This window comes from Crotalus tigris, unplaced genomic scaffold (assembly GCF_016545835.1).
Source record: "Crotalus tigris isolate CLP2741 ecotype Arizona unplaced genomic scaffold, ASM1654583v1 scf7180000018432.44079421565:4894166, whole genome shotgun sequence".
Classification (NCBI taxonomy): Eukaryota; Metazoa; Chordata; class Lepidosauria; order Squamata; family Viperidae; genus Crotalus; species Crotalus tigris.
This window is the reverse complement of record NW_024096999.1, coordinates 3,056,045-3,081,404: the sequence shown is the minus strand read 5'-3', so window position 1 is coordinate 3,081,404 and position 25,360 is coordinate 3,056,045. Positions and strand designations below refer to the sequence as shown.

General features: G+C 42.5%; 1 protein-coding gene across 2 annotated transcripts in view; it reads right to left on the bottom strand.

Moving 5' to 3' along the window:
* The window catches only part of ZNF423 (zinc finger protein 423), a 259,669-nt gene that overhangs the window by 198,905 nt on the left and 35,404 nt on the right, over nt 1-25,360 (bottom strand). For both annotated transcript variants that reach the window (XM_039352432.1, XM_039352433.1), the window contains exon 2: nt 6,444-6,503. In XM_039352432.1, the coding sequence (XP_039208366.1) occupies nt 6,444-6,503 (60 nt within the window). The remainder of the gene's footprint in view (nt 1-6,443; nt 6,504-25,360) is intronic.

Below are 25,360 nucleotides of genomic sequence, written 5' to 3'. Positions count from 1 at the left end.
ATAATTTCATCACTTCCATTAACCTTCTGTTATTAAGATGGAAAATGTGGCTTTCTCTTAATTTTTTTTATGAATGTGTTTGGAGTTTCAGGAACTGCTCCCAATGTTATCTTCTCCTCCACCGTTCCATGATTTGGTCTATCTAAATTGCCACTTCTAATTTGTGCACATCAACTGGCGTACATCAGGAGGCTCCAGATTTTCAGAAAGAAAGCTACATCTGACATCATTGCTTCCTATTTTCTCAGCTCCAAACACGCTGCCTTAACTTAAATCTAACAACAATTGAATGATGACATTGTCACCAGCTCATAGTCACAGACACACAATATCTATATATTGTTGCTTTTGAATCAAATTGTCCTATAGAATAGACAAAGTATTAACACACAAGAGAAGATCAATCTTACCTATCATAAATGGAGGGCAATATTTGAGATACCCTTAAGTAGTAGTAGGTAGTAGTAGTAGTAGTAGTAGTAGTAGTAGTAGTAGTAGTAAAGTTGGAAGGAACCTTGGAGGTCATCTAGTCCAACCCCCTGCTCAGGCAGGAAACCCTATACCATTTCAGACAAATGGCTGTCCAGCCTCTTCTTAAAAACCTTCTGGAGACAGGTTGTTCCACTGGTTAATTGTTCTAACTGTCAGGAAATTTCTCCTTAGTTCTAGGCTGCTTCTCTCCTTGATTAGTCTCCATCCACTGATCAGACCATGATGATCAGACCTTCTTGGTTGCTTCCACATACAAACTAAGCTGTGGAATGTAATTCTGATGTGTTGAATAAGCCATTGTGTCTAAGTTATGCAAAAACCAACCCATAAATTATAAGTCCGAAGCCACAGTCAAAGGGTTTGTGCCTTACACTAGTCAAAACCAGCAAAACCACAGTATAATGTATTACAAAGTGTGAATCCTACCAACTCTAACTTCAGGAATGAAACAAATTTAGTTTAGTTTAACGTTTGCTCCTGTAATTGGGAAAACTCAACTCTTTCGCTAACATTCGGGTTAGTGCTGTTGCAATTTCGTATACTCTGGATTTTTAAAACGTCACTTCTGAAATAAGTGAATGTATAAGGTGAAAATATATAATGTTGTTCTAAACACAATAGGTCTGTCCAAAAGACCTTCGTTTCCTGCAGAGGGATATCTTTAGCACATGTCTGTCCGGAGAAAACGAAGACTGGCTGGTGAACAATTTGGAAAGAAAGCAGGTGCCAGGAAAGAACCGTATATCACAGCCTGCTTTATTTTTGTCCCTTCTCAAAAACTGAGGCTGAAAAATGCATCTAGCAATTGCAGAAAAGTTCCACTACAATACTAGTTTCCCTGTTTTTCTGTGCGGGTCCAGAGGATGAGCAAAAGAAGGTTTTCCATCACAGCTCATTTCATAGCCAGAAGTACAAATTTCCAAAAAAAATGTGCTTGTGTGACTCATATTTCTTTGACCAATTACTCATTGCCTTCCGTTCAGGGCTTCCCCACTTTTCCCCAAATGACTCTTGCAATTATTATTTCCCCAAACCTAACAGGACGATCAGAGGAGGGGGGGGGGAGAATATTTGGTGATATGAAACATCTTTTCTCCTTTGGAAAAATACAGATTGGATCCTTTCCCGATTCCTGCATGATTAAGAACTGCAATATCTCAACGGCTCACAATTACATTTACAAGCATTCATGACAATTGATAACCCTGAATACAATTGCTTCATGACTGGCTACTTAGATTTATAAACCATGAATTAGTGTTATGCGAATCCTGTAAACTATGGCTAATTCAGCAAATGATAGGTCAGTGCAATGCTTGAATTCAGCCCAGGAAGAGTTTAAAAAAAAAAAGATTGTTACGTAAGAATTCTTGTTAAAAGTATTCCAGGAAGTTATCAAGAATTGGCAGTGAAGAAAATCCATAAAATAAAATTGGCTAAAATTATACCATATAAATGGATTCCTTCCTAGAGTGCATGGACGGAGTTATAAACAAATTATGGTAAGACACAATTACTCCGCTCTTTGGATGCAAAGTGTTCAGGAAATTGGGAAATTTGAAATTGGGAAATTTCAAATGCTTGGATAATGATCTTAGCCACTGTAGGGATTCCTGATGCAGAAGATCAAGATGGTAGCTGTGATAATGCAAAGCTACGGTCGTTTACATATTGCAAAAGGTTTTTATTCCTTTAAATTTCCTTCATCACTATAAATGGCCCCTTGGATAATAATATGGAATATGAATGTTCAAAATGTTTTTACTTCTCTTTAAAACCCTGCCTCTATTTCAATCTGGATGCATATTGAAGTTTTTTTCCCCATTATTCTTTTATTTCTTTTTTTAGGTTTGAAATTTTATTAATTCAATTTAAAAAAAAAATCTGTAGTCAGTCTTTATTTTGGCCAATGACCAGCTACAATCAAGAGAAGTCAAGCTAACAAATGCAAAATAGAAAACATTGTTTCAGGTGACTTCCTAGATACAAATATAAAACATTGTGCCAAAGTCCCAAACTGAGTTCCTAGTATGATTTAAAACTAAAACTGTCTTTATTCTTTCCACCCAAATCTGGTTCACTTCCAGATCCCCAAATCATATTATAGGGTATTAACCAGGATCCAGCTTCACACATTGCATACAGCCACAATTTGCTAAATAAGACACAATTTATTGACGTCACTTTAGCGTATTAAGCATTGCTTCTTTAGTTCTGGTTCAGGGTGATGCGCACAATTCATTTTTATGATCTGTCGTCTACATTTTACAGGGAGGACAGAAAATTTCACAATTTACACAATTTGCACCTTTGGTTCAATCAGAGGAAACCACCAGGTGATGTCACTAAAATGGCTAAAAGTTTGTATCCTATTTGGAGAGGGGTGAGATTTAGGTGAATGGAGGTACGATGGCTGAGGAATTCTGGGAGTTGAAGTCCACAAGTCATAAAAGGGCCATGTTTGAAGACCCCTGATCTAAATGTAGATTTGTGGATGGGTCCTCATCTTCAGCTTCCTAGTTTATCTAGGAGACCTGCAAATAACTGAGTCCTGAAATCCACTTAAAACACCATTGCATAGAACATAGAATAATAGAGCTGGGAGGGATCTCAGAGGTCTTCTAGTCCAGCCCCCTGCTAGAGCAGGAGACCCTATACCATGTCAGACAAGTAGCTGTTCAGTCTCTTCTTAAAAACCTCCAGTGATGGAGCATCCACAACTTCTGAAGACAAGCCGTTCCCCTGGTTAATTGTCTTCACTGTTAGGAAGTTTCTCCTTAGTTCCAGGTTGCTTCTCTCTTTGGTTAGTTTCCATCTGTTGCTTCTTGTCCTGCCTTCAGGCGCCTTGGAGAATAGCTTGACTCCCCTTCTTTGTGGCAGCCCCTCAAATATTGGAACACTGTCATCATGTCATTCCTAGTCCTTTTTTCCCCCCTAGACTAGACATACCTAATTCCTGCAACCATTCTTCGTATGTTTTCGCCTCCAGCCCCCTAATCATTTTTGATGATCTTCTCTGCACTCTTGCAATAGTTTCCAAAATCTCTTGCAGTACTATCTCATTTTGCTGCAGAATGGCAAGCCTATGGATAACTCCATGCCTGAATTATTACAGTACCACCCCCGTAACCGCCTTTTCGAGAAATATTTTCTGGCGATACAGCTTGCGGTTGTACATTGCATTGTCCATGGTTCTCCGAACAAAAGCAATGGAATCCATGGAAGCATCAAGGAAAGAAGCCAGACGCCTGCTCATTTGGAAGAGAAGTTTTGTTCCCGCAGCAGGTGGTGCACACCTATAATACCACATCATCCGGGACGTTAAAATCGATTTACGCAATGTCTGTTTCCATGACAGATACAAGTGTGCTTAAAGCACCACCGTACGGAATACAGCGGTGGGCTCTGAAAGAAACCCACCTCTCAAAGAACTTAATTTTTTTGGGGGGGGGGGAGTTCTCTGTGTCCTTAAGGTGAGGCAGCCACAGGATGTCAGCCTCTCACAGAACCCTGAATCCCAGGAGATTTCCTGTCACTTCAGCTAGCAGCTTAACCGTTCGAAAGAAAAGCACTCTGGCTTCTATTGGATTTGCCCAGATATGAACTAAAATTCAGTCAGAGGAAGTAATCTCTTACAGGCAAAAGACAATGTCTCTCTAGGCTCTTTGGAAGATGAGATGAAAAGCAAAGCTTAACTCTGTCAGTTAGTACGTAAGGTTGTGGTGGATGTTGTTGTTTTTTAAAAGGCAAAATAAAAAGGCCATTCTTTTAACAGTTGTTCGTAACTGTCTCATTTCTTAAAATGGAGCTAGGGGTAGCTGAAGTTCTAAAATCTGCACGGAGGACTGTGGAGATTGTGAGAATCCCTGTTAAGTGTTGAGGACGTTGAGCTATCCTCAAGATGTGGAGGAGGAGGAGACAAAATCAAGATGAAGAAAGGAAATTACCTCCAACAAAAAGAGCACACAGAGAGTCCTTGACTTACAACCATTTGTTTACAGACGGCTCAAAGTTACAATGGCACTGAAAAAAGTGATGGAGGACCATGTTTCACACTTACGACCATTGTATCCCCACGGTCACGTGATCAAAATTCAGACGCTTGGCAACCGGCTCATATTTATGATGGTTGCAGTGTCCCAGGGTCATGTGATCCTCTTTTGTGACCTTCTAACAAGCCAAGTCAAAGGAGAAGGTGGATTCATTTAACAACTGTGTTGCTATCTTAACAACTGCAGTGATTCACTTAACAACTGTGGCAAGAAAGTTTGTAAAATGGGGGCAAAACTCACTTGTCAACTGTCTCGCTTAGCAACAGAAATTTTGGACTCCGTTGTGTTCGTACGTCAAGGGCTACTTGTATGCATTTCTCAGCTAGCCAAGACTCAAAGTCAACGTTCTGGATCGTAACAAAATCAAATATTTAACCTGAAGGATTTCTGCGCTCTTCTCCATTTTTTTTCTTGTCGGGGATACAATTTTATTATTTTATAAACCAACTGGAGTGATAGAATGTCACTTTGTAAAGAAGGACGTTAAGCACATATTCTCCCCGAGCAGAAGATAAACACCATACACGAGACTTTTGAGTAGAACAAGATGGGAAGCTGGAGGACGGAGGATGAAACCATTAAAAAGCCATAAGGTACAACCGAGTATATTATGTGCGGAATGCCTCCATGGCGACGTACAGTCCCCAAAACCGGTCCTGCGGTTCCCTTGGGCTGAACTTTCATTACGTTACTTTATGATCTTCCTGTTTGCATTGGAACCAGTCAAGTGATGTAGAGCTTCAATAAAAGATGGAGTAACCATGTTTTGCTTTTCATTTCGTGCCCTGGCTCAAACCAACATCACCCCTCTTGCCCTTCTCTGTTGACCCCTGTGTGAGGGGAGGGAGGGGGAAAACTTCCACCTGCTAAACCAGATCATTTTGTGGGATATTCTGAATTCTCAGAATTTCTCACATGTTGTTTCTCCATTCAAAACCGGAACCCCCAACGGGAATCTAGTTAACTGGTTAGATAAAAATTAGCTTAATGTGATTTCGAAGTTCAACCATTTGAACGGGAAAAGGAAGGGAAGGAAGGAGAGGGAGGGAGGGAGGGAAGGGAGGGAGGGAGGGAAGGAGAAGGGGAGAGAGAGGGAAAGGGAAAGGGAGAGGAAGGGGAAGAGGAAAGGAAAGGAGAGGAGAGGAGAGGAGAGGAGAGGAAAGGAGAGGAGAGAGACGAGAGGAGAGGAGGAAAAAATGGAAGAGAAGAGAAGAGAAGAAGGAGAGAGGAGAGAAGAAAAGAAAAGAGAGAGAAAGGAGAGGAGAAGAGAAGAGGAGAGGAGAGGAGAGGAGAGGAGAAGAGAAGAGAAGAGAAGAGAAGAGAAGAGAAGAGAAGAGAAGAGAAGAGAAGAGAAGAGAAGAGAAGAAGGAGAGAGGAGAGGAGAGGAGAGGAGAGAAGAGGAGAGGAGAAGAGAAGAGAAAAGAGAAGAGAAGAAGGAGAGAGGAGAGGAGAGAAGAGAAGAGGAGAGGAGAAGAAAAGAGAAGAGAGGAGAGGAGAGGAGAGGAGAAGAGAAGAGAAGAGAAAAGAGAAGAGAAGAAGGAGAGAGGAGAGGAGAGGAGAGGAGAGGAGGAGAGGAAGACCCAATGCAGTGGGATAACACAAAATACTACAGCATCGAATTTACACTTGATTAAAGAGAAGGGGAAATCCCACTCACACCCGTTATTGTATAATTACCTCAGAATGAAAGTGCCATGATACCATTGCAAAAAACTTTGTAGCTGCTCTGTATGAAAAAGTCATAGCTAGGTACAGCGCACCAGTTCTCCAGAGAGCGGAGCAATATTAGTCTTTGGGTTTTATTAGCCATATGGAAGCAATCTAGTCCCCGCCTTGCAATGGCTGGGTTGAGAGTAAAGACCAAAATATATTTCGAGCTGAGCAATTTATTGTGCTTACCTGATTGGGTTACGGTCGAGTCCCAGTTCAGTGTAAAGTCTGGTGTTTCACCCTCTTCGACTGAAAGAAAGCAGAAAAGCTACAGTGAGGTTCAAGGGAAGAATAAGCAGATTTTTCACAAGAATCATCCCAAACCACTTAACTGTGTGTTTTTTTTTAATTTTTATTTATATATATAAATAATCACATTAACAAACAAAAGAGGTCGCCTCAACTCTACTCTACTCTAAATCTACTCTATTCTTACTCTACTCTACTCATTCATAAAACTGATCTGCAATGCTCTCAGAATACAGGCAGTCCTCGGGCTTGCAACCGCAGTGGAGCTCACAATTTCTGTTGCTAAGTGAGACAGTTATTAAGTGAGTTTTGCCCCATCTTAATTGTTAAGGGAATCACTGCAGTTGTTAAGTTAGTAACACAATTGTTCAAGTGAAGGCGGTTTCCCCCACTGACTTTGCTTGGCAGAAGGTCGCAAAACGGGATCCCAGCACCCTGCAACCGTCATAATATGAGTCAGTTGCCAAGCATCTGGAATTGTGATCACGTGACCAGGGAATTGCCGCAACCTTTGTAAGTATGAAAAACAGTCAATGCCACCGTAATTTCAAACGGTCCTTAAATAAACTCTTGTCAGACGAGGACTCCCTGTAAAGTCTGAAGTACCATTTGCCTCTCAGTACAACACTTTCACAAGAGCCCCTAAAAAAAGCCCCCCCCCCCAAAATATCCCCTTTAATTCTGGGAGACTAAACGAAGCTGAGATCTGAATTGTACTTTCCTCTCATCGGGCCAAACAAAACTTTGGCCCTGAAATGTAGATTTTTTTTTTCAACTTGGTTTATTGCCCAAGGTGTAATCAAAATCAAACATTGCCCATAGGTTTGCTTATTTTTGCTTATTTTGGCACAGTGTGACACGGGAAGCCACCCAAGGTACGGTAACCGAAGAGCCAGTAAATATGGGGCTATCTCAGGCACCTGTAAATCATGGCTTAGTGAGCTGGGTGAACTCAGCAATAAAAAGACAATTTATGTTCCTATCAAATGATTACACACCAGCCAGCCTTTAACACAAAGTATCCCCAAACCAAAGTATAGCGCAAAGACTTCCATTTTCCAGATTATTATATGCCAAATATGAGAGTGTGTGTGTGTGTGTGTGTGTATGTGTGTGTGTGTATACACCCACACACATGCACTCATTAAGTACATTAGAAAATGTAATCTAAGACATCTGCAGAGGCCAGCCATAACTTCACGAGGCCGATTGCTCTTAAATGTGAGCTGTTGTAAGAGATGCCTTGGCGAGATGGATGGCACAGAAGTTTAATAATAAAATAAAATAAAAAAATAAAATAAGAGTAGAGCAGAGTAAGAATAGAATAGAATAGAATTAAGAATAGAACAGAACAGAACAGAATAGAGAGTTGAATAGAGTAGAGTAGAGTAGAAGAGAATAGAAGAGAAGAGAAGTTAATAGAATAGAATAGAATAGAATAGAATAGAATAGAATAGAATAGAGTTGAATAAAGTAGAATAGAATAGTAGAATAGAATAGAATAGAACAGAGTAGAGCTGAATAGAGTAGAGTAGAATAGAATAGAACAGAACAGAACAGAACAAAATAGAACAGTTGAATAGAGTTGAATAGAATAGAATAGAATAGAATAGAATAGAACAGAACAGAGTAGAGTTGAATAGAGTAGAATAGAATAGAATAGAAATGGAATAAACATTAGAATAGAATAGAATAGAATAGAATAGAATAGAATAGAATAGAATAGAATAGAATAAACATTAGAATAGAATAGAATAGAATAGACATTAGAATAGAATAGAATAGAATAGAATAGAATAGAATAGAATAGAATAGAATAGAATAGAATAGAATAGAATAGAATAGAATCACAGTGCAATAATATGATACTGGCTGCCATGTCATTTAAAATGCATTTACACAAAGAGAGAAAGAGAGACTTACAAACTAACATACACCCAGTTATAATGAATGTTTGCTGAACAGACCTCAAACCAGCTCGTGGCTTTTATTTATTTATTTTGTTTAATTTTTCTGGAGGTCTACTTCCTGCTTCTCTTCTCTTCCCCATTCACCTTCTCCTAATTCAGTGTTTCTCAACCTTGACAATTTTAAGGCATGTCTACATGCCTTAAAATTGTCAAGGTTGAGAAATACTGTCCTAATTGCTTAGCTACCCCAACTGAATTGAGAGAGAGCTGAAAAGAAACCAGAAAAAAGCAAGCATCTTTTGAATAAGAATGATAAATGTCTGAGATATAACCAACAAAGGGTTGGACTTTTGACGAGGAACTATATTTAGACAGGTCCACTGTGCAGTTTTGCCTGTTTAGTGGAAAGCCAATTGCTTGCCTTTTTTTAGATCAGGGATAAGGTTACCTAAGTGTTTTATTTGAGGAACAAAAAGAAGGATGAAAAAGGATGGATGAAAACAAGCATTGAAATTCTTGTTTAGAATTGTGGTGAGCTTTAAAAAAAAAAAAAAAGGAACGTTCCTGCGATAAAATTGAAAATGAGATGACTTTGTTCTTCCATCCAGCTGTTTCACCATTCTATTTCAACATCTGCTCCAGCTTAAAACACAGACACAACAATAGAATTGTGCGCAAACATTAATTTTGGTAGGACCAGACCACAAAATTCCTCTGGATGTAAACAATCTTGCTTTCATTATCTTCAATGGTCTACCCATTGTCTTTGTAAACTTGCTATTAGTCACAAAACATTACTATTATGTCTGAAACATCTTCAGATATTTACGATTAAACAAAGTCAGATGATCACAAACTCAAAGGAGAACGTTTAAAATCCAACAGCATATTAAGAAGACAGAGGAAAAAAATAGGGGGATACTTATACATTACTCGTTATTCACCTCTTGCGAAACAAGAAACTCCTGAAAATAATATTGGTTTTTTACAAGATTTTTCATCCATTAAAACAAACTGTGAATCTCTCCTTTGCAATGTATGGTATGCTGGGAATCTAATTATGAGGAGCATTAAAAAGAAGAGTCACCATCCTTTCCCCAATGAACTTGATAGATTGCAAAACCAGACTAGTTGGTTTTGTACTGCACTTTGCTGAAAAGTTGTGAAGCAGTTATCCAGGAGAGAATTACTAACCCACATTATTCTAGAAATGGAAGCACGACAACATCCTCAACTGCCTTAGGTTAAATCACACTGTAGGACCTGCTCTCTCAAGTTCCAAGCCAAGTCTTGCTCATCACCGGCTCTTACACGCTCAACAGGAAATGTTGGCACGGGTTCCACCGATGAGGTATCCCCTCCCACCCCAAAGCTAGGAAGAAGACAAGTCCTCCCAACTCATATCCCCTTCCAAACTGACCAATATGGTCATTGAGGGTCAACAGTTGGCCAACAAAAACTTGACCTGCAAGCTAGGATGATGCACACCTCCAACTCTTTTCCAGGTTCTTAAATCTCCATCAGCAAAACTGTTGTCACTTCTTTGAGGAGAGGAAAAGAGCAGCAAGCTGGCATCTTCCAAAATTTCATTGCAAGACTCAGTGGGAGCCAAGGCCTCCAGCCAGAGTGCTGTCTTTTAATAGGGCTATTATACATTACCCCTTTCATCACTGGACTGTCTTATGAAAGAGGTGGGAGGGGGTGGGAGGGTTCCACATTTTTTTTTCAGCTTATACTACACAGGCTAAATTCACACAGATTCTTGAGCTGATTTTTTTCCCCCCTCCAAAGTCCGAATGAGACCGTTATTGTTCTGCTGGCAACAAGGAAAGAGAGTAAGGATGAGATGGCAGGGAACAGGAGGGGGTACATGGAAACAGGGAAGCGAATGTACTATTAATTTAGGTTAAATGAAGGAGGGAGAAGTAAAGAAAGGGAGAAACTCAAGGAGGAAGCAACTGCCATTACTGAGACTGGGTTTACACACCACTGCACCATAATCTGGCATGGCTTGTGCTCTAGAAAACAGGCTTTCTGGTTTTGAATAAGGTGAAACCAATCGTTGTGGTGGTTCCAAGAAGTAATTTCTTGGACCAGGCTCAGGAATTCTGGGAGTTGAAGTCCACGAGTCAGAAAAGAGCCAAGGGGGGAGGGAGGGGTGGGCTTGGGAGGGATGGTGTGAGGGTTGATTTTTTTTTGGTTGTATATTTGTAAAAATTTTAAAAATTTTCAATAAAAAAAAAAAAAAAGAAAAGAGCCAAGGTTGCCTACCCCTGGTCTCGTAGGTAAGGCACCAGGCTAAAAACTGGAAGATGATGTGTTGTAGTCCCACTTTAGGATGAAAGCCAGATGGGTGACTTTGGGCCAATCACCAGGGGATGGTGAGTTCTAGTCCTGCCTTGGGAATAAAAGTCGGCTGGGTGACTTTACACCAATCACCAGGAGACTGTGAGTTCTAGTCCTGCCTTAGGCATAAAAGTCAGCTGGGTGACTTTGGGCCAATCACCAGGAGACAGTGAATTCTAGTCCTGCCTTAGCCAGGAAAGCCAGCGGCGTGACTTTGGGCCAGTTGCTCTCCCTCACTTCATTGTTATTGTCGGGAAAAATTAATAATTAGTATTAGGTATGTTCGCTGCCTTGAATTGTTTATAACAAATAATAATAATAATGAATAAATATCTAGCTTAGTATATGGCAATTTATTCAACCAGCACAATTTAACATTTTGTAAGACACCCAGAGTTGCTTTACCGGTGAGATGGGCAGCATATAACTATAAATACATAAATCAATAAATGAGTCTTAAAACAGTCCAAGAGATGCCTCAGTCAAGTCAGGTTCAAGGTTTTGATATTAATTTTCACAGCTCCCAAGTAATTTTCAGCCAAGGTATTAAGATCTTCTTCCCTATGGATGCCGCTTATGACCTTCAGCAGCGATCTTTCTGCTCATACCACATTTTTGTAGCGTAGAAGCTGACTGTACTCTAGTTATCATGGATTTTAAATCCTACAATCTGGTTTTAAGTGCAACAAGATACCAAGGAGATAAAGGAGTTCTCTTTAAGTGAGAAAACCCAACCCACAAAAATCTATGAATGAGAACAAAGGCAAGGAATAAGAAGTTGGAGGTACTCTCTAGATCAGGGTTCTCAACCTTCCTAATGCCGCGACCCTTTAATACAGTTCCCCATGTTGTGGTGACCCCAACCCTAAGGACTCTCCAAGCACGCACCAACGCCGCCCACTCAACCTCCGCGCCCGGGGCTCAGCGCACCTCGCCTGTCCTCGCCTCACTTCCGAAGGTTGCCGACCTGCCCAGCTCCAGCTGGCCGGGGAGGGGGGGCAGGAAGGCCGCTCCACTGACTCCACCCAGCCTGGTTGGAGAAGCGCCCAGGCGGGGAGAGGGAGGGAGGGAGGGAGAGAGAGAGAGAGAGAGAGAGAGAGAGAGAGAGAGAGAGAGAGAGAGAACCAAGAGGGCGACAGTGCCAGCAGAGCTTAGTTCAGCCTCCTCCGTGGAAAGGGCCACGAAGCAGCGCAGCCTCCCTTAGGAGATACTCGACAGAAACGAATCTGGCACTGCAACAGCCCTCAGCTCAAAGCCGTGTGGAGACAGTTAGAGGAGCGGTGTCTCAGTTCCTAAGACTATCGGAAATATGTGTTTTCCGATGGTCTTAGGCAACCCCTGTGAAAGGGTCGTTTGACCCCCAAAGGGGTCGCGACCCACAGGTTGAGAACTGCTGCTCTAGATGCTGCCCAGGTCCCCTTCCCACCATGCTTCTATTAAAAAAATTCTTTTAACTAAAACAATTCAAAAGAAAATGGGCAAGCTGGAAACCTCCAGCACTATCTATGTCCAGCGTATCTTAAAACCCCATCAGGAGCCAAAAGCTGGTTGTAAGGTTGTAGGGAAATGAACGGAGAAGATTACAGTACTGGGCTTGCTTTGGAAAAAGGTCCCTCTCCAAAGGGGGGCAAAGGGGGAGTGACAGAGAGCCTCCCAGCCAGAGGACATGAAGGGTATTACCGTTACCACTTTACCTTCTGGTAATTGGATTTGTAATTGCACGCGTGCACGCGTGCACACACACACACACACACACACACACACACACCCTCATCAGCTATTGTACTAGTCTCCCATGGTGCTTATTTTGTAAGACTTCCTACAACTTGCCCAAATTTGCCCCGCTGGCTTAAAAACAACCGGTGCTAGAAATCTAAACTCTAATGTCATCTAAGTACCATCAATTTGAAATTTACATCAGGAGAATGACAGAGTAATAGAGTAGGAAGGGACCTCGGAGGTCCTCCAATCCAACCCTCCACCCAAAAAGAAGAATCTATACCCATGGTAGCGAGCCTATGGCATGCCCCAGTCCTAGGCCTTCAGCTGGGTTTTATAAAAGCTTTTCACTTTAGGCCTCCGCCATCTGCAAAAAAAAAAAAAAAAAAAAAAAGGTTCAATCAATTAATTTCAACTTCTCACGGAAAAAAAAGATCTCGCAAAATTGGAATTGATTGATTGAACTTTTTAGTCCCGCTTAGTTTGCCGTTACTACCAAAGCCATGCCCACTCAAAGGGCCATGCCCACCCAATGGGCCATGCCCACCCAATGGGCCACCCGATGATACATACGTGGGTTTTGGTTTGCAATTTGGGCACTCGGTCTCTAAAAGGTTCGCCATCACTGACCTATACCATTTCAGATTTATTTATTTATTTATTTATGAGACTTATATACCGCTTTAAGTGCAAGCACTCTCTAAGCAGTGTACACCAGTAAGCAATGTATATATATATATATATATATATATATATATATATATATATATATATATATATATATATTTATTTACATTGCCCCCAACAATCTGGGTCCTCATTTTACCTACCCCGGAAGGATGGAAGGCTGAGTCAACCTTGAGCCGGTGAGATTTGAACCGCTGACCTGCTGAACACAGTCAGCTAAAGTGGCCTGCAGTACTGCACTCTAACTGCTGCGCCACCTCGGCTAAATGACTGTCCAGTTTTTTCTTAAAAGCCTCTAGTGATGACACACCCACAACTTCTGAAGGCCAGCCGTTCCGTTGGTCAATTGTTCTTACTGTCAGGAAGTGTCTCCTTAATTCCAGGTTGCTTCTCTCCTTGATTAATTTCCATCCATTGTTTCTTGTCCTGCCCTCTGGTGCTTTGGAGAATAGGCTGACCCCTCTCTTCTTTGTGGCAGCCCCTTAGAATGAGGTCACACATCTCAATAGATGTACACAAACTCAACGTAGATGTGTTCTGCAATGATTTTGACAAGGCATCTTGTCTTGTTGACAAAGGAGGACTATATGCATAATGTGTGGGTATTTCTTCATCTGTACTTTGGTATATCAGTGCAGAAAAGAAGTGTTCGTTAATTATTATTTCCCCCCCCCCCAAAATCCTTCAATTTTCCAAGCCAGTGTCTTTCAATTGAACATCCATTGGTGCCAAGAGAAGAATCTGGGCTGACAAAGAGCATAGCATGCTTATGCACACAGAAACATACACAAGCCACAGCACTAATATTCCCTCTGCTATCCTAATTTTATGCTACTATCTCCCAAGATAAAAATATACATATTCTTGTTAAAGGGGAAAAACATTGCATAATATACATTTGCATTGATGATATCTTTTGCTTCCTAACTCTCATTTTTAAATAAGAACAGCCGCCAAAAAAAAAAAATCAACTTAGCATTTAATTCAGACTTTTAAGTAATAGGAAAGGAAGAGAAAATAGGCATGTATGCGGCTTATATAAACACTGATGTACGCTAAGGCTTCTGAGTCATACAATTAAAAAGCACCAAAACGTATCTACATAATGGGAGAGTTGACCACAGCAATGAGGGAATAAAAAGAAAAGGACGGATGAATTAAAAGCTAAAAGTGGTTTCTGGAAAGCAGCCTATTTCGGAAGAGTGTCTATGAGGTCTTCTGGACCATTCATGGTGGTCAGCTAGGGAATTGTGGTCTAAGCCCAGACTGCAGTTTGGAGACTCAAGAGCGTGCCAATGGATCACGCCCATGTCTTAAAATGGCACACGGGAACTGTTAACATACCCAGGAAGCTACATCAGGAATGTGTGGGTCCCACCGGCTCAGAGGGCATCTGGGGTATTCCAGAAGGTTGAGATTGAGCTCAATTTAGAGGGGATTCCTGCTTTTGAAAGCAAAATTACCATCTCCCAAGATAAAAAGATACATATTTATTTATTTATTTATTTATTTATTTATTTATGAGACTTATATACCGCTTTAAGTGCAAGCACCCTCTAAGCGGTGTACACCAGTAAGCAATGTATATCTATATATTTACATTGCCCCCAACAATCTGGGTCCTCATTTTACCTACCCCGGAAGGATGGAAGGCTGAGTCAACCTTGAGCCGGTGAGATTTGAACCGCTGACCTGCTGAACACAGTCAGCTAAAGTGGCCTGCAGTACTGCACTCTAACTGCTGCGCCACCTCGGCTCTTATTCTTGTTAAAGGGGGGGGGAACATTGCATAATATGTGCAATGCATAATATGTGCAAATTAGGTTAACATAATTTGCAAACACCCTATGGAGACATCGATTGGTTTAATGTAGACAAAGGAGTGCATTCTCTCCACTCTGTTATTCCACCTGTATGCCTAAATGGTCATGAGGAAGCTCGATCTCTTGAAGAATCAAAAACTGGGGTAAAGATTGGGGGGAGAAACAATCAACTATCTTGAATATGATGACCATACAACTCTCCTTTTGGAATTCAAAGACATGGCCCATAGAATCGTCAAGAGTCATCAACATCCTCAATCTCATCATTTCCTTGGAAGGAGAAAATGCTTTTCAAGAGTTGAGGATGCCTCGGGCCTATCTTCTTAAGTCTCTCCACCGACACCATAAAAAGAAAGAAAGAAATACAGGTAATCCTCAACTTACAACAGTGCATTTAGTGACCGTTCAAAGTTACAACGGCACTGAAAAAAAGTGACCGATGACCGTTGGTTACCGTTACGACCTTTGCCGCATCCCCTGTGGGCACTTGATCAAAGCTTAGGTGCTTGGCAACTGACTCAAGCTTATGAGGGTTGCAGTGCCCTGAGGTCACGTGATCCCCTTTTGTGACCTTTTGACAAGAAGATTCACTTAACAACCATGTCACTAACCCACCCTCTCCAGGGAACCACAGCAGAGAAAAGGATGAGCTATGGTTTTTATTTTCCTCTCCTGCATCATGGACGTTTCTCTCTCTCTCTTGCTCTTTCAGAGATAGCATCACCCGCTTCCAAGTGGGACAGACCAACTTGGGTCAATGGCCTAGACTTTGGTCTTTGAACATATAGATCTTTTTTTAACATTTACATTTTATTGTGTTTTACTAATCTAGGTGAAATGCCATAGGCTAAATAAATAAATCAACCAACAACGGCTCTAGGACCATCTCCAGTTTGTCTTGTAATTGTGTGTCTACAATGCATTGGGAAGCATTAAATAATGGATAGGCTCTGTTTTTGGAGACACACGGACACTCTGATGGGAGGTGGAAGGTAGCTTTGTACAAGGAAGCACTCAACAATATTACAACCCCACCCAAATGTTTTCTCCATAGGGTGCATCAGGGGCATCATAATAATGATAATAACAACAAAAACAACAGTAATAGGCGCCTTGGGTGCAATCCCAAAACAACTGGAGCACCACTTGAACACCAAAACTGGCATTGACAAGTTTGCCATTAATCAATTGCAAAAGGCGGCCTTACTAAGAACTGCTTCCATCCTGCGACGATACCTGTAATCCCATCAAACATCCACATCTGCCTATCCCAGGTCCTGGGTAAGGACTCGATAGGTAGACAAAATGCCAAATCCAGTCTGAACATCTGGCTGACTGTGTGATGATCAATAATAATAATAATAACAACAACAGCAGTAGTAGTAGTAGTAGCAGTAAAGTTGGAAGGGATCTTGGAGGTCTTCTAGTCCAATTCCCGGCTCAGGCAGAAAACTCTATACCATTTCAGACAAATGGCTGTCCAATATCTTCTTAAAAACCTCCATTGATGGAGTACTCACAACTTCTAGAGCAGTGGTTCTCAACCTTTTTAATGCCGCGACCCCCCAACCGGTCATAAGTCGAGGACTACTCAACCGGTCGTAAGTCGAGGACTACTCAACGGGTGCAGCACCGTTTGCAGAATGGGACTTTTGGCGGGCTCAGCAGGGCAGAGGCAGCCTGGACAATTCCTATTGGAAGCCAATAGAATTAGACTCTATTCATGAGAGTCTATTCTATTGGCTTTCAAAAGCCAATAGAATAAAAGGGAGTAGCACAGCTAAGGAAAAGGGGGAAAAAATGGCAGACTGCGTTGTTTGGCAACCCCCGTGAAATGATCATTCGACCCCAAATGGCGTCCCGACCCACAGGTTGAGAACCACTGTTCTAGAGGCAGGTTGTTCCACTGATTATTTGTTCTCCCTGCCAGGAAATTCCTCCTTAGTTCAAGGTTGCTTCTCTCTTTGATTAGTTTCCATCCGTTGCTTCTTATCTTGCCTTCTGGTATTTGGAGAATAGTTTGACTCCCTCTTCTTTGTGGCAACACCTGACATATTGGAACATGTGCTATCCTGTCGCCCCGAGTCCTTCTCTTCATTAAACTAGAGACTGGTACTAAAACAAAACTAGAAACTATTCTGGATTTCTTTTTCATCTGCAGGTTCTAGCATGATCTACAATCAAAGTAAATCTTTCCTCTTCCAGCTTCTCTTTCGTCCACCTAATTTGGTTCCATCCAGCCCAGAATTTGGGCAGTTCTTTGGAATGGTGGATAGATGGACGGACAAATGAACAGCCCAAGAAGATCTCAAGCCTCCATCAGTAGATCCTTTCCTATGTTCCTTTGGGTTCGAAGAAAGAAAAAAAAAAGAGTCCCAAATGTTTTATCGTTCTAAATGGATTTCCCCAGTGTCACAGTCATAATATTTTTACAGTTAAAAGATCGACTGCCTTAATAAAGTGTGATTTGTGTATTTAGAAAAATTCATTAGAGCAGACATTATGAATTTGTTTTATTTATTTATTTTGCGAGCTAATTTGGGTACACTACTTCAAAAGAACACTTCCCAGCTCCTTAGTCATGCACTAATAACATCTAATAATTAATAAAGACATGTAAATTCTTAACTCCCAGAACTGTTTCCAACTGACAGTCTTTATGCTTTTTGCCTCTTGTGTCTGATGTCTGCATTGCTTTCTTCTGCAAAATGCTAAAGAGACCCATCCTTGTTGCCTTGCTGGGCTGGTGATTATTCAGACTGCTGAGAAGGGGGTTGGACTAGACCACCTCCAAGGTCCTATTCTATTCTATTCTATTCTACTCTACTCTACTCTACTCTACTCTACTCTACTCTACTCTACTCTACTCTACTCTTCCATTCCACTCCACTCCACTCCATTCCATTCCATTCTATTAAGTGACCTCTCACCACTAACTAGTTAAGGCCTTAGTCAAATGAAACCTTGTTCCAAACTTGAGGATATTGAAAGAATTTTATTTAAAATTCCTGCAAATTCCTGCAAACATTCCTCATTTGTATATATGTACATAGTTAAGAGCAGAGACCATCTGGCAGTAATGAGTAGCAACTGCTTAACAACTGCCTGGCTTAGCAACCATTCAAATGTACGATGGTGGTGAAAAATAACTTTAGAGCCAGGCAGTTGTTAAGCGACACTTACAACCATCATAGCATCCCCACAGTCTCATGACTGACATTTCCTCATTTGGAAATCAGCTTCTGATAAGCAGACTCAATGGAGAAGTCAGAAGCACTGGCCACGTGATGTCTCACTTTATACCACAGTTGCCAATCCTAGTTGTGGTCACTAAGCAAGGACTAATTGTAGTGTAGTGGTTAGGGCACAAAGCTAGAAACGAAGAACCAGGATTCTATCCTTCTGTTAATTCAGCCTAGCACCATGTTGGCTTCTCCAAATCCTGACTTGTTTGCCCCAGAATCTTTGTTAAAGATCTGAAAGAGTGATACAAATACGCAAGAACTCTCCAAAGATGCTACAGGTTGACCAGATGAATTCCAGGTACCTTCCCCACTCCTTAAGAGAATTCAACTACTTCTAAATGAGAGAGAGAGAGAGAGAGAGAGAGAGAGAGAGAGAGAGAGAGAGAGAGAGAGAGAGAAAGAGAAAGAGAAAGAGAGAAACTGAGACAGGGAGAGAGGGAGAGACAGAGAGAGACACACACAGAGAGGGAGAGAGTGGGGAGATAGAGACAGAGAGAGACAGACAGAGAGGGAGAGAGAGAGAGAGACAGAAAGAAAGACACAGAGAACGACAGAGACAGAGCGACACAGAGAGACACAGAGAGAGAGGGAGAGAGAAAGGGAAAGAGAGAGAGAGAGAGTGAAGAGAGAGAGAGAAAGAAAGAAAGAGAGGGAGAGAGAGAGATACAAAAGAAACACACAGAAAGACAGAGAGAGACACAAGATATAAAAAGACATAAAGAGAGAAACACAGAGACAGAGAGACAGAGAGAGAGAGAAATAAAAGAGAGACCGAGAGAGAAATAGAAAGAGACAGACAGAGAAAGAAAGAGACAGAGACACACAGAGAGAGAGACACAGAGACACACAGAGAGAGAGACCGAGAGAAAGAGAGATAAAGAGACATAGAGAGACAGAGAAAGAGAAAGAGAGAGAGAGACAGAGACAGAGAGAGACACACAGAAAGAGAGAGAAAGAGAGAGACAGACACAGAGAAAGAGAAAGAGAGAAACAGAGAGACAGAAAGAGACACAGAGAGACAAACAGAGAGACACACAGAGAGAGACAGAGACAGAGAGACAGAAAGTGAGACATAGAGAGAGAAACAGAGAGAGACAGAGACAGAGAGAAAGAGAGAGACACAGAGAGAGAGAGAGACTGAGAGAGACAGAGACAGAGAGAGAGAGAAACACACAGTGAGAGGGAGGGAGATAGACAGAGAGAGAGACAGAGAGAGAGAGATAGAGAGAGACAGAAAGAGAGAAAGAGAAAGACAGAGAAAAACAGAGATACAGAGAGAGAGACACAGAGAGACAGAGAGAGTGAGTGAGAGAGAAAGAGATAAAGAGAGAGAGAGACACACACAGAGAGAGGGAGAGAGAGGGGGGAGTGAGAGAGAGGGAGAGAGAGGGAGGGAGACACAGAGAGACAGACAGAAAGAGAGAGAGACAAAGACAGAGAGACAGAAACAGAGAGAGACACAGACAGAGAGGGAGAGAGAGAGAGACAGAAAGACAGAGACAGAGACACGGAGAGAGAGAGAGGGAGAGAGGGAGAGAGAAAGAGAGAGACAGAGACACAGACACAGAGAGAGAGAAACAGAGTGACAGAGACAGAGAAAGGGAGAGACAAAGACAGAGAGAGACAGAGAGACACAGAAAGAGAAACAGAGAGAGACAAAAAGACAGATAGATAGAGAGAGAGAGACAGAGACAGAGAAACAGAGACAGAGAGAAATAGAAAGAGACAGAGAGACAGAAAGAGACAGAGAGAAATAGAAAGAGACAGAGAGACAGAAAGAGACAAAGAGACAGAGAAAGACAAAGAGAGACAGAGACAGAGAGAGAGAGAAAGATGAAGAGAGACAGAGAGACACACACAGAGAGAGAGGCAGAGAGAGAGAGAGAAAGAGAGAGAGACAAAGAGAGACAGAGACAGCGAGAAAGAGGGAGAGAGAGACAGAGAGACACAGAGAGAGAGAAGCAGAGAGATACAGAGAGAGAAAGAGAGAGAAAGAGAGAGACAGAAAGAGATAGAGAGAGAGGGACAGTGAGACACAGAGAGACACAGAGAGAGAGAGACAGAGAGAAATAGAGTCAGAGAGAGACACAGAGAGACAGAGAAACAGAGAAAGAGAGAGAGAGAGACAGAGAGACATAGAGAAAGAGAGAAAGAGAAAGAGAGAGAGAGAGACAGAGACAGAGACAGAGAGTTTGAGAGAGACAGACAGAGAGAGAGACACAGAGAGAAAGAGAGACAGAGACAAAGAGAGAGAGACAGAGACAGAGAGAGAGCGAAAGAGGGAGAGAGAGACAGAGAGACAGAGAGAAAGAGAGAAAGAAAGGCACAGAGAGAGAGAGAAAGAGAGAGACAGAGACAGAGAGACACAGAGAGACAGAGAGAGAGACAGAGACACAGAGAGAGACTCAGAGAGACACAAACAGAGAGAGTGACAGAGATATATATAGAGAGACAGAAAGAGAAAGAGAGAGACAGAGAAAGAGAGAGAGAAAGAGAGAGGTAAAGAGAGAGAAACAGAGAGAGACAGCGAGAAAGAGGGAGAGAGAGACAGAGAGACATAGAGAGAGAGAGGCAGAGAGACACACAGAGAGAGAAAGAGAGAGACAGAGACAGAGAGACAGAGAGAGACAGGGGCAGAGAGACACAGAGAGCCAGACAGAGGGGGAGAGAGAGAAATAGAGAGAGACAGAGAAAGACACAATGAGAGAGAGACAGAGGGACAGAGACAGAGAGAAAAAGAGAGAGAGATAGCGTGATAGAGATATATATAGAGAGAGAAAGAGAAAGAGAGACAGAGAAAGAGAAAGAAAGAGAGACAAAGAGAGAGAGACAGAGACAGAGAGAGACAGAGAGAAAGAGGAAGAGAGAGACAGAGAGACAGAGAGAGAAGCAGAGAGAGAAAGAGAGAGACAGAAAGAGATAGAGAGAGAGGGACAGTGAGACACAGAGACATAGAGAGAGAGAGACAGAGAGAAATAGAGAGAGAGTCAAAGAGAGACAGAGAGACAGAGACAGAGAGAGACAGAGAGAGAGAGACATACAGAAAGAGAGAAAGAGAAAGAGAGAGACACAGAGAGACAGAGACAGAGTGAGAGAGAGACACAGACAGAATGAGAGAGACAGAGAGACAGAGAGAGAGAGAGAGACAGAGAGAGAGAGAGACAGAGAAAGAGACAAAGTGACAGAGACAAAGAGAGAGAGACAAAGAGACAGAGACAGAGAGCGAAAGAGGGAGAGAGAGAGACAGAGAGACACAGAGAAAGAGAGGCAGAGAGAAAGAAAGAGAGAAAGAAACAGAGAGAGAGAGAAAGAGAGAGACAGAGATAGAGAAAGAGACACAGAGAGAGACACAGAGAAACAGAGAGACACAGAGAGAGAGAGTGATAGAGATATAGAGAGAGAGAGACGGAAAGAGAAAGAGAGACAGAGAAAGAGAGAGAGAAAGAGAGGCAAAGAGAGAGAAACAGAGACAGAGAGAGACAGCGAGAAAGAGGGAGAGAGAGACAGAGTGACATAGAGAGAGAGAGGTAGAGAGACAGAGAGAGACAGGGACAGAGAGACAGACAGAGGGAGAGAGAGAGAAATAGAGAGAGACAGAGAAAGACACAATGAGAGAGAGACAGAGGGACAGAGACAGAGAGAAAAAGAGAGAGATAGAGTGATATATAGAGAGAGAGACAGAAAGAGAAAGAGAGATAGACAAAGAGAGAGAGACAGAGACAGAGAGAGACAGCGAGAAAGAGGGAGAGAGAGACAGAGAGAGAGAGAGAGAGAAGCAGAGAGATACAGAGAGATACAGAGAGAGACAGAGAGAGACAGAAAGAGATAGAGAGAGGGGGACAGTGAGACACAGACACAGAGAGAGAGACAGAGAGAAATAGAGAGAGAGTCAGAGAGAGACACACAGAGAGAGAGACAGAAACAGAGAGAGAGAGAGAGAGAGACATACAAAAAGAGAGAAAGAGAGAGACAGAGACAGAGAGTGAGAGAGTGAGACACAGACAGAATGATAGAGACAGAGTGACAGAGACAGAAAGAGACAGGGACAGAGAGAGACACAGAGAGACAGACAGAGGGAGAGAGAGAAATAGAGAGAGATAGAGAAAGACACAATGAGAGAGAGACAGAGGGACAGAGACAGAGAGAAAAAGAGAGAGAGATAGAGTGATAGAGATATAGTGAGAAACAGAAAAAGAGAGAGACTGAGAAAGAGAGAGAGACAGAGACAGAGAGAGACAGCGAGAAAGAGGGAGAGACAGAGAGACAGAGAGAGAGAGAAGCAGAGAGATACAGAGAGAGAAAGAGAGAGAGAGAGAGACAGAAAGAGATAGAGAGAGAGGGACAGTGAGACACAGAGACACAGAGAGAGAGACAGAGAAAAATAGAGAGAGAGTCAGAGAGAGACACAGAGAGACAGAGAGAGAGACAGAGAGAGACAGAGAGAGAGACATACAGAAAGAGAGAAAGAGAAAGAGAGAGACAGACAGAGAGAGACAGAGAGAGAGTGAGAGAGAGACAGAGAAAGAGAGACAGAGAAAGAGACAAAGTGACAGAGACAAAGTGAGAGAGACAGAGACAGAGAGAAAGAGCGAAAGAGGGAGAGAGAGACAGAGAGAGAGGCAGAGAAAAAGAGAGAAAGAAAGACACAGAGAAAGAGAGAGACAGAGACAGAGACACAGAGAGACAGAGAGAGAAAGAGAGAGACAGAGACAGACACAGAGAGACAGAGAGAGAGAGAGAGAGACAGAGAGAGAGACAGAGACACAGAGAGACAGAGAGACACACAGAGAGAGTGATAGAGATATATAGAGAGAGACAGAGAAAGAGAGAGAGAAAGAGAGAGGCAAAGAGAGAGAAACAGAGACAGAGAAAGACAGCGAGAAAGAGGGAGAAAGAGACAGAGAGACATAGAGAGAGAGAGGCAGAGAGACAGAGAGAGACGGACAGAGAGACACAGAGAGACAGACAGAGGGAGAGAGAGAGAAAAATAGAGAGACAGAGAAAGACACAATAGAGAGAGACAGAGGGACAGAGACAGAGAAAAAGAGAGAGAGATAGAGTGATAGATATATATATATAGAGAGAAAGAGAAAGAGAGAGACAGAGAAAGAGAGAGAGACAAAGAGAAACAGAGAGACATAGAGAGACTGAGAGAGAGAAAGTGAGACAGAGATAGAGAGACAGAGACACAGAGAAACACACAGAGAGAAACAGAGAGAGAGACAGACATAGAGAGAGACAGAGAGAAAGATAGACAGAGAAATAGAGAGACAGAGAGGGAGAGAGACAGAGAGAGAAACAGAGAGAGATAGAGAAAGAGAAAGAGAGACAGAGAATAAAAAAAGAGACATACAGAGAGACAAAGAGAGAAAGAGAGACAGACAGACAGAGACACACAGAGAGACAGAGAGAGACAAAGAGACAGAAAGACAGAGAGACACACACAGAGGGAGAGAGGGAGAGAGAGACAGAAAGAGAGACAGGGAGAGAGAGGGAGAGAGACAATGACAGACAGACACAGAGACACACAGAGACAGAGAGACAGAGACCGAGACAGAAAGAAAGAGACAGAGACAGAGACAGAGAAAAAGAGAGAGAGGCAAAGAGAGAGAGACAGTGAAAGAGAGAGAGAGAGACAGAGACAAAGGGAGAGACAGAGACTGAGAAAGAGAGAGAGAAAGAGAGAGAGAGACAGAGACACAGGGAGAGAGACAGAGAGAGACAGAGACAGAGACAGAGAGAGACAGAAAGATAGAGACAGAGAGACAGAGAGAGAAAACGAGAGACAGACACAGAGAGACAGAAAGACAGAGAGAGATAGAGAAAGTGAGAGAGACAGAGAGAGAAAGAGAGAGAGACAGAGAGAGAAAGAGAGACACAGAGAGAGAGATAGACAGAGACTGAGCCAGAGAGAGAGAGAGAGAAAGAGAAAGAGAGACAGAGAGAGACAGAAAGAGGGAGACAGGGAGACAGAGAGAGCAAGAGACAGAGAGACACACAGACACAGAGAGAGGGAGAGAGACAGAGAGAGACACACAGAGAGAGAGGGAGACAGAAATACAGAGAGAGAGAGATAGACAGAAAGAGATAGAGAGAGAGAAAAACAGAGAGAGACAGAGCGAGATAGAGAGACAGAGACAGAGAGAGACAAGAGAGAGACAGTGAAAGAGAGAGAGAGAGAGACAGAGACACAGGGAAAGACACTGAGAGAGAGACAGAGACCGAGAAAGAGACAGAGGGAGAAAAAGAGAGAGAGAGACTGAGAGAGAGAGAGAGAGAGAGAGAGAGAGAGAGACAAAGAGAGAGAGAGAGACACAGGGAGAGAGACAGAGAGAGACAGAAAGATAGAGACAGAGAGAGAACGAGAGACAGACACAGAGAGACAGAAAGACAGAGAGAGATAGAGAAAGTGGGAGAGACAGAGATAGAGAGAGAGACAGAGAGAGACAGAGAGAGAGAAATAGACAGACTGAGCCAGAGAAAGAGAGAGACAGAGAGACAGAGAGACAGACAGAGAAAGAGACAGAGAGAGACACACACAGAGAGAGGGAGAGAGGGGGGAGAGAGAGACATACAGAGAGACAGAGAGAGAGAGAGAAAGAGAAAGAGAGAGAGAGACAGAGATACACAGAGAGACAGAAATACAGAGAGACAGAGATAGAGAGACAGAGAGACACACACAGAGAGATAGAGAGACAGAGAGAGAGAGACAGAGAGAGAGAGAGAGAGAGAGAGAGAGAGAGAGAAAGAGAGATAGATACAGAGAGACAGAGAAAGCGAGAGAGGGGGAGAGAAAGAGGGAGAGATACATACAGAGAGAGAGACAGACACAGAGGGAGAGACAGACAGACAGAGAGACAGAGAGAGAGAGAGAGACAGAGACAGAGACAGAGAGACAGACAGAGACACAGAGAGAGAGGGGGAGAGAGAGACAGAAAGAGAGACAGAGAGAGACACAGAGAGAGAGAGGAAGAGAGAGGGAGAGAGACAATGGCAGACAGACACACAGACACACAGACAGAGAGACAGAGACCGAGAGAGAGTGACAGAGACAGAGAGAGACAGAGAGAGAGAGAGAGAGAGAGAGAGACAGACAGACAGAGAGACAGACAGACAGACAGAGACAG